We start from the raw sequence: 14583 nt of genomic DNA, 5'->3' as shown, positions 1-14583 counted from the left end.
CTAGTTGAGTTCCTCGGGATAATTATCAATTATACCATCTCTTATGTAAATTTCGTCAGAACTTCTATCCGCGTCCTGGATACCCTGAAAAATAAATGAAAAGAAAATTTCAGATTTAATATCTTGAATACACTCTTTTTCTTTTGTGAATGGAGGGGGGCGCTAGGGAGTTATAAGCTGCTAACTACTGCTGATTATTTTGTGAATGATGCAATCCTTTAAGATACTTGTATGTTTTAGACAAAGTATATGTCACGGAGCATTTTCTATATCTCGAAAATGAACTTTATCTAAGGGTAAATAAATATCAAAGTACTTTACTAAAGATTGTATTATACCTTGCTGTTGTTTATCATGGATGGTGGTAAGTTTTCCCGGGACGTATACATTGGCTTATCCTCGTTGTGGAAGTTGAATCTCGGTTGCTAAAATTTGATTAATTGAAATTAGATAATAATAAATTAGATCATGGATGTGAAGTATATGTTAGTACCCAGCATTGACTGGCCTCACCATTGAAGACTCCCACTAGATCAGTGTGTCAAATCAAGACCTAATTATGGTAAAATTGGTACCAACATAAACAAGAACAAACACATAGAAGCTCAGGTTTTACACCATATGTACCATTCACAATTGTGTACATCTAAACTGGCTACACTACAACAGAATGGTTTATCAGCGACCGGTATCAGAGACCGGTGCTGACGCCGGTCGCTGATACTCAATTTTTTTCCAAAAAAACAGAAAAAAGAAAAATCTGCGGCGACCAACACTTTCAGCGACCGGTATCAGCGACCGGTGATGGCGCCGGTCGCTGAAAGTTTTTTTTTAAAAAAAAAAAGGCGCCCACGACGCCCTTCTTCTCCGCCAAAACCCTTCTTCTCCGCCAAAAAAATAGGCGCCAGCGCTGATACGAAATCTATCATCAAAACCCTTTGAAATCGATTGCCAAAACCTCAAACCTCTCTCTTCTAGAAAATCAATCGCTGAAATCGATCGCTAAAAAAGGCACCTCTTCCACTTCTCTTGCGATTGCGACTCCCCAGTAGAGATGGCATCTCTCCCACTTCTCTCCGCTCACTGGTATGATCTCTGTATAACGGGCTTTGATCAGTGGGTTCAGTTCAGCAACTTCAGCTAGCTGTGCTTATTTTTTTACTTTTGTTTGTTAAGTGTTGAGTGCATATGAAATGATCAATCTTCGTTGTTTGTTAAGTGTTAAGTGTTTCTTCTCAAATTTCTCAATTTTGGGACCAATTTTAGTTTGATTTGGGTTTCTAAACAACTAGGTTGTTTAATTTCAGTGGAGCAAAGGAAAACCCTGACTTGATTTGGTAAGTCCCTGCCTCTAATTGTGCCAATTGCAAAAGCCCCCCCTAATTATTTCTTTATTTTGCAATTTCAGTCGAACCAAATACAAACATAAAATCTTTTATGAACAAGAGATACAAGAAGTCTTTCAATTCCCCATTAAAATTTAGGTATGTTGTGCTTCACCTTTAATTTATATCCTTTCATGTATCATATTGCATAAATTTAACTAATTATGTGCTTGTTGTAGGCCATTTCATTAATATATTTTAAGAGGTTCTACTTGCAGTGGTCGGTCATGCAACATCACCCTAAAAGTATCATGTAAGCTAATATATGGTATATTTATTTATGACATTAGGCTCAAATCCTTTACAAATCATGTCATGTAGAAAACTCAAGGCTTATCAATTTGACTTTTCTTGCATATTCCATCTATAAGAGTGTAATAGGTCATGACATTAGGCTCAAGCCCTTTAATGTACCTGCAAAGTGCAAAGTGCAATTTTACTTAATTTATTTGCTTGATTTTATTTGCTTGATTTTTTTTTTCTTTGTGTTTATCTTCCTCCTGGTAATAACTATAGATTGCAAGAAGCCATTCTTTCAATGATACTGGTCATGCAAACTCTTCCAATGAACTCACTGCACAGGTAATTAAACCATGTTATACTGAATTATTAATATGCATAAATTGTTTGGTATCCAAGAAATGCCCTCTATGAGAAAACAGACAAATCAGAGGGCATAGGCCATGTTTCTGTCAAATCCAAGTTCACAAACAGAAAGAAGACTCTTTTTCATGCAGTTTAGACCCAAATTTTGTATTATTTGGATTTTTATACTATTTTCTATGAATTTTTGAATCTCAGCTTTTCAAATTGCTTGATATATTTATAAAGAAAGGTCCATGAAGGAAGGCTCGGATCGCGAATCCGACGGTCGGATCGGGCTCGAAAGGAAGTTAGCTTGGATTTTGGGCTGTGGAGCTCCTGTCAAAATTTCAGCTCGATCCGACAGACGGATCAAAAGTTACGCCCCTTTTCGTGAAGCATGCACAAAAAAAATGCTGATATAAGTATCAGCGACCGGTATTTAGGTATCAGAGACCGGTTACACCAGTCTCTGATACCTTTTCATGACGTCAGTAAAAAACAACTGCGACCAAAAAATTTGGTCGCAGAAAAAATATCAGCGACCGGATGACGTCATTCAGCGACCGGTGACGTCATCAGGAGGGTATCTGCGACAATGCTTTCAGCGACCGGGGTATTAGCGACCGTTTTTCACTTTCTGCGACCGGATTGATTTTCTGCGACCGGCGCCAATACTTTCTGCGACCGGTTTTCCGGTCGCAGAAAGTGGGATTTGCTGTAGTGCTACAAACCGTTTGGAAGCTACAGCAAGGATTTTCTTGAATCTAAACCAAGTAACTAAAACAAATTGCTTTACTAAATGAAATAACAAGTAGAGAACACATACATCATCCGTAAGCGCCAAATTTGCCTCAAAGAAGGACCTAATTGTACCAATGTCTTCCCAGTAATCATTAAAAAGGAATGCCTGGTTATAAAATTAAAATGTTAGAAAATTATAATTTGGGATAAAATTTTCCATGTTGAGGCTCTCATTTTAAGGTTTTAATTGAACTAATCGAAATCTAAGCACAACATTAATTCTACTTCTAAATAATGTTTTAATTACAACTAGTACCCGCCCGTTAATTATCTACTCAAATTAACCTCGATCATTATTATCACTCCATGTTATGTTTCTAACTTGACCATCTTCCTAGTGTAAATTTGATGTCAAACAATAAAAAAATATTTCTCATATGTTGACGATTGGGATTATAAAATAGAATGTACCTTGACATGGAATTCCTTTGCCGATGTGGGTATGTTTTCCATTCCAAAATCATTTGCACTAGGGAACCACCTCCTGCCATATCATATTAATAAACATATCATTTGAGCACAGGTTGAACAATTTTTAAAATTTATGTTCTTCTCACAAGTTAAATGATCAATTCTACAGAATACAACGAGCCATTTGGTATTTCTTGACATGAATGGTGTAAAGTTAACTGGTTATATTGATGTTATGTTAGACAAAAGGATTCATTTTTTTTTTTATAAAACACAATTAAGTGATTGATTGATTCATAGAAGGTTCAAGTTGAACATGGCCAGGGTTTTATTTGAGCTTCATTGACCACTAAGTAACCGTAGCAAGTAGTAGCGAATCTGGGTGTTAAACTGGTAATTATATCCCTATGCGCTGAAGTACCGATAGTTGACAAAGTAAAAGAGGAAAATGGAAAGAATCGCACACCTCAGAAGGTTCAAGAAGACATCTTTTTGGAACACATATATACCCATAGAAGCAATGTACGGCTTCTTAACCGCTTCTTCCCTTGAAAGGCCCAAAACACTAGTATCAACTCCCTTTGGAACAAAACCAAAGTATATAAGATATTACAATTCATTAAAACAGGTGGAGATTTTGCTGACTGTTCAATTTTTTATTAAGCCACAGTTCGAATTTAATTAGGTATCATAGCACAGTATATTTTGGGCTGGAGATATTGAACTATAGCCACTCCTATGAATTATAATCCTTATCTAAACAGACTAGCAATTGACAGCTATTTATTATTCAGTATAAACATGGTCAAACTGATATTCCTGTTGTCACATTCGTATTACCATAACTTAGATAAGACATTCCTGTTGTCACATTCGTATTTATTCAGTATAAACTGATATTCCTGTCGAAACTAACTACTTAATTAATATAACACAACTTAGATAAGACATTGAACAGATTGTATTACCATAGCCTTTACATAATCTCCCTTAGGCTTCTCGTTGAAGGAAATGACTCTTCCAATGTTGTCTATCTTCATCAATCCAAAATCCGAAGCACGGCTGTCAAAGAAAGAAATCAAATATCTACAAGTTAATTAAGAGAGACATGGTTGCCCTTTAACAACATAAAATAGTGCAATTTATTTGTCTAAAGTTACCTGTTGTCCATAGGTAAACATGAGATTGTAACATCTGCTCCAGATTGTCGTTGACTCTGCATGAGATTGTAACAGATGATAACTTTATTAAATTGTCGATGACAACTACATTAGTTTGAAGGTTGAACATTAAATGTATCGAATATTAGCATCGCAACCAATATATGCGGCATTGCTAGCTAGAACAACATTCTTAATTAGCTAATAGAAACTGAGTTGTTAACCCTTCCAAAATTCGAAACATGACCAGTTCAAGAAAAAACTTATTTGATGGATAAAACAATTATAAATTGCGCTGGTAATTAAAGACTTGTAGGTTTTCCCAAATATAACAAAGTTAAAAATTTAATTATCTATTTTAGAAGTTTGCTGATTCCGATAAGACCAGGCAATTATATTGGATACGCAAATGTATTCAAATGCTAGCTATAACAATTGATTTAGAAAATACTGGACTTAAGTTTGTAAAAGCTAAGGTGTAGATATATTCTATGTGAAAGCACAGACATGTTATGTAAACATCAAATAATACAACGTTCCATGCATCTAGATATGATGGGTAGTCTGAGATGGAAGCATTAAGTGCAAGCATGACAATCTACAAGTTGAATTCTAGTTTAGGTTTTGGTATAAGGAAACTGTGTTTCTCAACTTTAATATAGCTAAAAATTGGTCCTAATTATGCCTCATAAACCCCCAAAAAGAAAAAGAAAAAATATGAGTTGTTGAGTTCAATAAAGCAGAAATTTGGTATTAGTTAAGTGGCATCTAACCTTGCATTTGGGCCCCATTAATTGAGAGTAGTAGAATGTCTTCCTCACTGCAATAGAACTTTCACCAAATTTTTTATTTTTTTCCTAGAAGATATTTGTGCAACAAGGTTAGTTTAATTTCAATTAGGGAAGGTTACCAACTCTTGAGTGTTTTTCACAATGCAACTTCTCAAGAACAAAAGAAAGTGTTTACATGCATAGATGACTGAGGTACTATCAGAATTGATGTCTGGAAAAAAAAAAAAGAAAAAAAAAAACCTTGAAGGATCAGAGAACAGTAAGGCTCTCAGTAAATCTAATTTTTTTACAAGATAATGTTATTTAAACTATCAACAAATATAAAGAACTGAAAGAAAACTTTTGTTAATCAAGGAATAATTTCTAAATACCTGATGAACTTGTAGATCCTACACTAGTACAGTTGATTGGAAAAAAAAAAGGGCAAATTAAGAAGCAATTGTACCTTCTTCTTATCATTGAACTTCACAAAGAATCACTAAAACAATCTGATTTTGAGAGAAAAACAAAGAGACGGAGGACAGATTATATAAGGAAGCTTGGTTGGTGGCAAGGCTATAATAAAGTTATTTTACTGTAACTCCAGTAGTGGATTCTTGTATGTAGCGAATGTGTCTCTTTTCTCTACATATTGACCCGGTAGAATAATTACTACAGCACAACTGCTGCATGTTATTACGTTTCTTCCTTGGATAACTGTGAATTTAAAGCTTTATTTTTATTTTTTCTTCTTCTGTTTGTCACCATTAATTAATTCTGTGGGCTTGGACTGCAGTAATTGTTACAACTTACAACCGTGGTTTTGCTATAAATCTGAGGATTGAATCGTCTGCCCCCGGCAGGAATTTCCTGCCCTCACTGTTGGTGGACCCCCTAAATCCTAAACCTTAAATCCTAAACCTCTAAATTCTAAACCCGGTCCCACCCCGCAATGACTGAGGGGGCAGGATTTTCCTGCACCTCGGAGGGCAGGGGATCTGCTTCCATAAATCTGTGGGTAAAACTAATAAAGTTTCCTAAATTTTTGTGTAACTGAAGCCAATTTATAATGAATGGTCATGGAAAATAAAACTGCAACAAATATATCCTTTGTCAAGCAAAATATAATAATCAAACTAAATATAACATTAAATAATTAAAAAAAAGTGGCTTCCTAATTAAAAATTTAAAAGTACCAGTACATACTTGTTGGACCATATATAATTTGGAAATATGTCTTGGGAATTTACCATGTTAACTCTTTGGAAATTAGGTGAATATAATACCCTAAATCCTAATTTCTTCAAAGCCACTAAAGATGAACAGTGATTTTTTATAAAATAAAATTCATGATAAAATTATACATGGAACATAGCATTTTTAGCAAAACCACTAAAGATTCTAAATAGCGTTTATCGCGCTATAGCGGGAAGGCTACAAAAAACGCTATAGCGAATAGCGAAAACTATGCAACATAGCATTTTTTTTTTATATAAAAATTACATTATATATTTGTACTAAATAAGTAAATATCAACATTATTTAAGTTTTATAGAACAATAAATAACACCAAATTGATTAAGAAATTATAATATTCATATTTAACCAATACAAAGTCCAAATTGTGTCTCAAAATATCCAGAGTAATACCAATATCATAAACTATCGATCTTTTTATATTCAAAATATCTTAAACATCATAACATAATCTACATCTTTTCTATTTAAATTACAAAATAAACTAGACATCATGGCATAATTAACTATATTAATCTATTCAAAATATTCCAACTATAATATAGTAAGTGTCATTTTGTTACTCCATATTCAAATAAAATAAGTCATTCTATAGATTTCGTTTGAAGTCATTCTATAAATAAAATAAGTCATTCTATAAGTGTCATTTTGTTACTCCATATTCAAATAAATATTCCAACTATAATATAGTAATCTCTGTAGCTTCTTTATTCAATTTTGTTTGAAGTTTGAACGATCAAGACATCAAATGATTTAGGAAGGTTACTAATTTTGAATTTTCTCAAATCGCTTTTGAGCAAGAAGTGTTCCTTCTCGTTGTTGCCTAATTCTGTAGCAAGAAGCTTGGAAATTTCAATTGATATACGGTTTGAGACTTTGGGCTTTTATTTACTTCAATTGATATATAGTTGGGACTTTGGGCTTTTATGTACCTTCTCATTTGCATAGCTAGCGCAACCCACTTCATAAAGTCAAATAAATTGAAAAGAAAAAAGGAAAAAAAAAATCATGTTGCATAGCGCGCGCTATTTGCGCTACACGCTATACGCTATAGTAGACCGCTATTACCGCTATAGCGTCTGTAGCGCAAATAACGTGTTTTGATACCATAGTATAGCGTTTGGTCTCCAAAAATGCTATAGCGCGCTATTTAGAACACTGATTTTAATATAAAGAAACTCTAAAAACCCTAAGGTTGAATTTATATAAATTTTTCTAAAGTTTGGAGACATTTTTGGGTGCAAATAACATAGCAAAACCCGACCAGGCCCTTGGATGAAGCTCTGGGATTCCTAGCAGGCCCTCTAACAGGGTGGGCCCCGCCCAATAGTGAAACAGAGAGGAAAAGAAAAAGAAACGCTAGTTCAGAGGTTTCAGCTCTTCATGGAAACCCGACATGTGTGGCCCAATTCTAGTCTCTCTCGCTCACATGATAGTAGACCAATTTGATACAGCTGCTATCGTAAAATAAGCTAAAAGCTAATTTCTGCTATTTAACCAATTAATTAGACTAAAAATCACTAACTAAGAGAAAAGAGACGTAGCACAGTTGGTTAGAAAAAAAAAGTTCTAGAATTGTTGATTGTTCAAAAATCGAGAATTCAATTCTCTCATACAACTTTACAGCTTCTGCGAAAATTTAAAAAAAAACACTAACTAAATTACTTTTCTTGACATTTGAAGACACTACTATTGTGCTATAAAGACCTTCAATTGGTGTGTTGCATTAGGGTTACAACTAGCCTCTTATGTTACCATCTGGAGACACTACTAGTGTGTTGCAAAGACCATCAATTAGAGTGTTGTATTGGGGTTGCAAATACCTTCAATTGGAGTGTTGTATTGGGATTACAACTACCCTCTTTTGTTGTCATCTAGAGACAATACTAAAGTGCTGCAATAACATTTAATTGGAATGTTGTATTGGGATTGCAATTACCCTCTTCTCTTGCCATATTGTAACACTTTTAGAGTGCTACACACTAGTGGAAAAACTGGAATTAGGATCGGTTATTTACGCACATTATGATCAGAATTTAACCGATCTTGATCCGAGCGATACTAAAACGAAACTAATATGGATCAGTTAAACAACCGATCTTAAAAATTTGAATTAGGATCGGTTAATCTGGATTGGTTATTTAAATAACCGATCCTAATAGTGCTAATTAGAATCGGTTATTTGAAACTACTAGTGTGTTGCACAGACCATCAATTGGAGTGTTGTATTGGGGTTGCAAAGACCTTCAATTGGAGTGTTGTATTGGGATTACAACTACCCTCTTTTGTTGTCATCTAGAGACAATACTAAAGTGCTGCAATAACATTTAATTGGAATGTTGTATTGGGATTGCAATTACCCTCTTCTCTTGCCATATTGTGACACTTTTAGAGTACTACACACTAGTGGAAAAACTGAAATTAGGATCGGTTATTTACGCACATTATGATCGAAATTTAACCGATCCTGATCCGAGCAATAGTAATACGAAACTAATATGGATCGGTTAATCTGGATTGGTTATTTAAATAACCGATCCTAATAGTGCTAATTACAATCGGTTATTTGAAACAACCGATCCTAGTTTATTTTTTTTTGCAGAACGAACATTTTTTTGGCAAAATTAGGATCGATTGTTTTACGATCCTAATTCCATTTTTTTTGCAGAACCAACATTTTACATATTATAACAAGAAATTTAAATCCAAAAAATTTAATATTACTCGAGTATCCAACATCTTGTCTGTCAAAATATAACTCGAGTACAAAATTCATAAAAATGCTCAAAGAATAAAAGCAAAGAGAAACTGACCTAAGGGGAGCGATTGCTTGAGCTTGTCAGCCTTCTCTGAGTCGAATACATAGAGAGTGTAGAGGTACTTGGTACACCTCACCTTGAACTTCACCACATCCTTGCTTCTCTTGATCTTGACAGATCTGGCATCCTTCCTCCTCGCTGTCAGAAGGAAATCCTTGATCTCATGGATCTGCTTCGGCTATTCCAAAATCACAAACAATAATAATATTAATTTCAAGGAAACCAACATGGAAATGAGAATCTGGATAAGACTCCATGGATTTTTTTTGATTTACTGTAGAGGCGACCGGCTAGGGTTAGTGGCAGCGGCAGACACAGGTTGATAGGCGAGCTGAGTGACTGGTGGAACGGTCGTGCGGAGGCGGAGCTGACGGAGCAGAGGCGGCGGTTATGACAGCGAGGTGGACCTCTCATCGCACAGGGTTTTTTCCCATTTCTTTTCCTTCGCGCAGGAGCTAGCGGAGACAGAGAGAGACAAAGAGACGTGCAATGAAAAATTTGGCTAACTTGAAATTTAATAGCACAAAATATAGTTTTAGGATCGGTTACTTCAAAAAAACCAATCCTAATAGTGCTATAAAAGGAATTAGGATCGGTTGTTTAAAACAACCGATCCTAATTCTGCAAAAAAAAAAAAATTAGGATCGGTTGTTTAACCAACATTTTTTTTGCAAAATTAGGATCGGTTAATTCAAAAAAACCGATCCTAATAGTATTAGGATTGGTTATTATAAAGAACCGATCATAATAGTTTTGGGCCTTTCAAGGGAAGAAGCGGTTAAGAAGCCGTACATTGCTTCTATGGGTATATATGTGTTCTGAAAAGATGTCTTGTTCGGACCAATATACGACAATTGAGGTCTAGAACCCGACGAGGGCAAATATTGTAATTCCATACCAAGTTAATAAACCAACAAACGATAGTTGAGGTTTAGGAACATTAGGACTGGTCAGTAGAACCCTACACAAAGGAACAACACAAAGAAATAGTAACTGCTGCATTCACTCAAGGGCCGCACGGACCGTGTACGACAGTACCCAGCCCGTGTACACTGGACACGGCTCGTGTAGGATACTATACGGACCGGGTATCTCGAGGCAAATTGAGATAAAGTCATAACCCTGAAAATGCCTTTTTACTATTGATTAAAACCAAGTTAATTTACTTTCTTGCATTTAATTACTGTCATTCAACTGATTAGGAATATAAATACCAAAAATCAACATTTTCGAACTTTTAGTCTTTAATTAATTTAGGTAGAAACCCAGTTTAGATTTGAACCGTCCTGTAGATCGATACCTGAATAAACTGCTCGATAAGATTGTACACTTGCAATCTGAATCGAAAGGTGTAACCAAGGTTTAAAAGGTATAGCTTGCTATACTGAAACTTTGTGCATAAGCTTTTGTGTGAACAAGTTTTTGGCACCATTGCCGAGGACTGCCTATTTTCTGGATTTTTGCTTTTTTTATTTAAATTCTAGATTTTAATTTGTATCTTTTATTTATTTTTCTCTCTCAGGAAAGTTGGCATTTGTACCACCTCCAAAGAGTGATTACAGACTAAGGAGTAAAGGCCCACTCTCACTTGACACGGACCGTACATCTCCTACACGGTCCGTACACTCAGCTCCTATGCAACCAGTTCTCCACACGGATCGCACAACTGATACACGGTCCGTGCACTCAGAGCATCTAAGAGGTACATCAAGTAGAGCAACAATGAGCAACCGCGACGGGGACGAAAGGGCAGAAGAGAACTTGACTGATGACCAAGATCTAGAGGATGACATGGCTGACTTCGTGCCAAGGACCTTGCGAGAATTTAATGTGTGAAGGACTGGAGACGTGAGGGGAGCAATCAGGCTTCCAATGATAGTGGGAGAACAATCGAACTTCAATCTGGGTGTTGTCAATATTGTGCAGCAGAACACCTTTCACGTCTTGGATCACGAGGATCCACATGCTCACCTCCAAACCTTTCTTGAATATTGTACCACCATTAAGACCAATGGGGCAACAGCTGATTACATTAGACTTGCAATGTTTCCTTTCACACTTAGGGACAAGGCTAAGAAATGGTTATGGTCATTACTAAGGGATTATATTACCACTTGGAGGGAATTGTCCAAAATGTTTCTGACCAGATTTTTCCATCATAAAAGAACTGCCAAGGTATGAACCCAACTGACCAATTTTAGGCAAATGTCTAATGAACCCCTAAACGAGGCATGGGAAAGGTTTAGGGAGTTACAATACTCTTGTCCACACCATGGTATTCCTGACTGGTTATTGATCCAAACTTTTTATGATGGTTTAACAGAAAGCGCTCGCACGTCTGTTGATGCTGTTGTAGGTGGAGCCCTGATGGAAAGGGAACCTCATGAAGCTATGAACCTGATCAACAGCATGGCTCAGAACCAATAGTGGTTCGGCCACGATAACACTCGAGATGGAAATAGCGGCCGATTTGAAGTTGATCAGATCACACTACTCTATCCGCCAAGCTGGATGCCACACAAAAAGCTTTCGACAAGATGAGTGTGAAGTCTGTTGGCAACCATCTGTCTGTGTCTTGTGTTATGTGTGGGGAAGAGGGGCACTCCTATGAGCATGCCCATTGGCCCAAAGGGATGAAGAACTTGAGCAGGTAAACTATCTCAACAACGAATCATCCAATTTCCTAAGACCACGATTCAACAATCCCTCGAGCAGCAACAACAACCGAGGCTTCTACCACAATGCTTCTTTTCCCAACTCGAACAACCAATCATTTCAATCCAGTCCTCCTAAACCCTATATCTCTCCCACTTTGAGTGATTTCATGCATGAGCAAGGAAAGATGAACCAAATGATGTTCAAGCAACTACAAGCAATGAATGCTCAACTGGCCAGTTTGACTGCTCAAAGGAAGGCATGGGAAACACAATTGGGTCAACAAGCTGCCTTTGCACAACCACCTCCTGGAAGACTGCCCAGTCAACCAGAACCCAACCCCAGAGGAGAGGTAAAATCTATAACCATGCGAAGTGGGACCATTTGCCAACGGCCTGTCGGCCCAACTGATGAAACTGCTAAGCACACGGACCGTGCAGATCCCACACGGACTGTGTCCCCATCTGTTGAAGAACACCATGGCCGTGCTGAGCTAACACGACCAGCAGTAAACGCAGAAACAACTGAGAACATGGACCGTACAGACTCCACAAGGGCTATGCAGAAGGAGGTTGAAAGCCGAAATAAGAAAGGGGTTGAGAAACCACCACCTTACTGGCCACCTGTACCTTTCCCTCAGAGGCTAGCTGAGTCCAGACTCAACGAGCATTTCGCCAAGTTCATTCACACACTCAAGCAGCTGCATGTCACCATTCCATTCACCGATGCTCTAACTCAAATACCAACCTACGCCAAGTTCCTCAGAGACATTCTTTCGAACAAGCGAAACTTGGAAGGCTGCAAAATTATGAAACTCACCGAGCAATGCAGCGCTATCTTGAGGAATGAGCTCCCACCCAAGTTAGATGATCCTGGCAAGTTCTCTATACCTTGCACAATCAGAAAAACCACCATCAAGCTAGCATGAGTCTCATGCCACGATCCATATATGAGCGCCTCGGTGTTGGTGAGCTGAAACCTACATGCATGACCTTGTAGCTAGTTCATTCCTCTGTTCGTGTGCCACTGGGGGTGATTGAGGATCTGCCGATTCAAGTCGGCAAATTCTTTGTTCCTGGAGATTTTGTTGTGATGGAGATGGAGGAGGATAAAGAAGTGCCGATCATTCTGGGACGATCATTTCTAAGGACAGCCAGAACACTCATCAATGTGGAAGATGAGACTCTGACCCTGTGCATTGGAGATGAGAAAGTGCAATTTAATCTCAACCAATCTATGAAGTACCCAGATGAACCAGAGACATGCTGCGCGGTCGACATGGTTGATAAATTGGCTAAAGGCCCACTCTGTGAGGAATACGGCAGCTCATTTAAAAATTACCCTGATTATTTGTTTAATTGGCAGGTGAAGAAAATTGCTCTAGAGAAGGTGCTTGCAGCAGAAGCAAAGTCTGACACTCTAGAGGACCTGACACACGGACCGCATACATCTCACACGGTCCGTACACCACAGTCAGAGAAGCTAGAGATGGCACACGGGGCGCACAAGGCTCACACGGGGGCATCACATGGACCGTGCACAAGCCAGATAGACCAGCCAACTCCTGAGGTCAAGCCTCTCCCAACCAACCTCAGATTCTTAGAGAATTTGAAAGCTCTGCAAATAGTGATTCGGGGTATTGTAATGAGAGCTCAGCAAACTGTGATCGGGGACTTGTTTGAGAAGCTCACAAGCACGAAACCAGACACTTGCCATGCCAGCAGAACCAGCGCCAGTTCACACGGACCGTGTGCTGCCCGTATGATGGTCTGCATGGTCTGTGCACCTCGGAAGTGGGCACTCCGCCTAGATCCACCCGACCCACCTTCCACCAACCAGTGAGGCACCCCTGCCTCACCTCTCACTCTATGTCTGGTTAGTTTTCATGTTTTTTTCTATTTACTTTTTTCTTGTGTGAATTCAAGCATTAAGGACAATGTTTCATTCAAGCTTAGGGGCTGGAATAGAAGAAAATTGTATCTGCATTTAGGTCATGTTTATTTTTCAAAAATTTGTATTTTTAGGTGATAAATTTGTGTGATTGCTAGGATTAAGGACTTGTTTGACAAATTTTGGTTGTGATTTGAATACCTTGAGAAATTGAAAATAACCTCTGGTTGATCAAAGAATTGCATAGGATGGGATGTTTTGAGACTTTGAGAAAATGAAAAGCTGAATCGTATCGAAAAAGCTTTTTGAAACTGATCTATGCCTTTTAAATTAGGGAATTGGGGATTTTAAACAATAGAAAGATTGGGATATCCATTGGTATGAAAAAAATACCTTTGGATGTGTGTATTCATGATATATACAAATGAATAAAAGAAAAAAATAAAACAAAGGAAAGATGGAGAAAATAAGAGTACTGGCAATAAATTCTACGGGATGCCTTTGAGCTCATCTCCCAAATTTATAAAAAAAAAATAGTACTGGCACAATCCGACGGGATGCCTTTGAGCTTGTAAACTTTCAAAAACTTTTGCATATAACACACAAGGTCTACGACTTTCTAACCCAAGCTTGTTCCAAGCTTGGGGGAGCAAAATGGGAAGAATCACCACAAACGAGGGTATAGTTTCAGTAAAAGAATGATTGATCAATTCGAGTAATTAGTTTTTGCAAATATTAAAGCATCTCAGAATATGAAATTCGATTAGTCAATCTGTGGGGTGAATCAAAATTGATCAAGGAAAGTCCGAGTTGTTATCCAAAAGGATTCTCGGGGTTCTTAACAATAGCA

The 14583-nt window shown here is 37.5% G+C and overlaps 1 protein-coding gene across 1 annotated transcript; it reads right to left on the bottom strand.

Moving 5' to 3' along the window:
• On the bottom strand, positions 1-5133 carry LOC144545507 (glucose-1-phosphate adenylyltransferase large subunit 1, chloroplastic/amyloplastic-like). The gene is made up of 8 exons (XM_078294074.1): positions 5116-5133; positions 4343-4398; positions 4151-4244; positions 3649-3761; positions 3183-3255; positions 2797-2877; positions 339-425; positions 1-84 (listed from the first exon to the last, which is right to left on the bottom strand). The coding sequence occupies exons 1-8, from the start codon at positions 5131-5133 to the stop codon at positions 1-3; spliced, it is 606 nt and encodes a 201-aa protein (XP_078150200.1).
• Positions 5134-14583: the final 9450 nt, after the last annotated feature.

Source organism: Carex rostrata, chromosome 28 (assembly GCF_964058835.1).
Source record: "Carex rostrata chromosome 28, lpCarRost1.2, whole genome shotgun sequence".
Lineage (NCBI taxonomy): Eukaryota > Viridiplantae > Streptophyta > Magnoliopsida > Poales > Cyperaceae > Carex > Carex rostrata.
The sequence above is the reverse complement of the archived record's forward strand: the minus strand, read 5'-3'. Positions and strand labels throughout refer to the sequence as shown.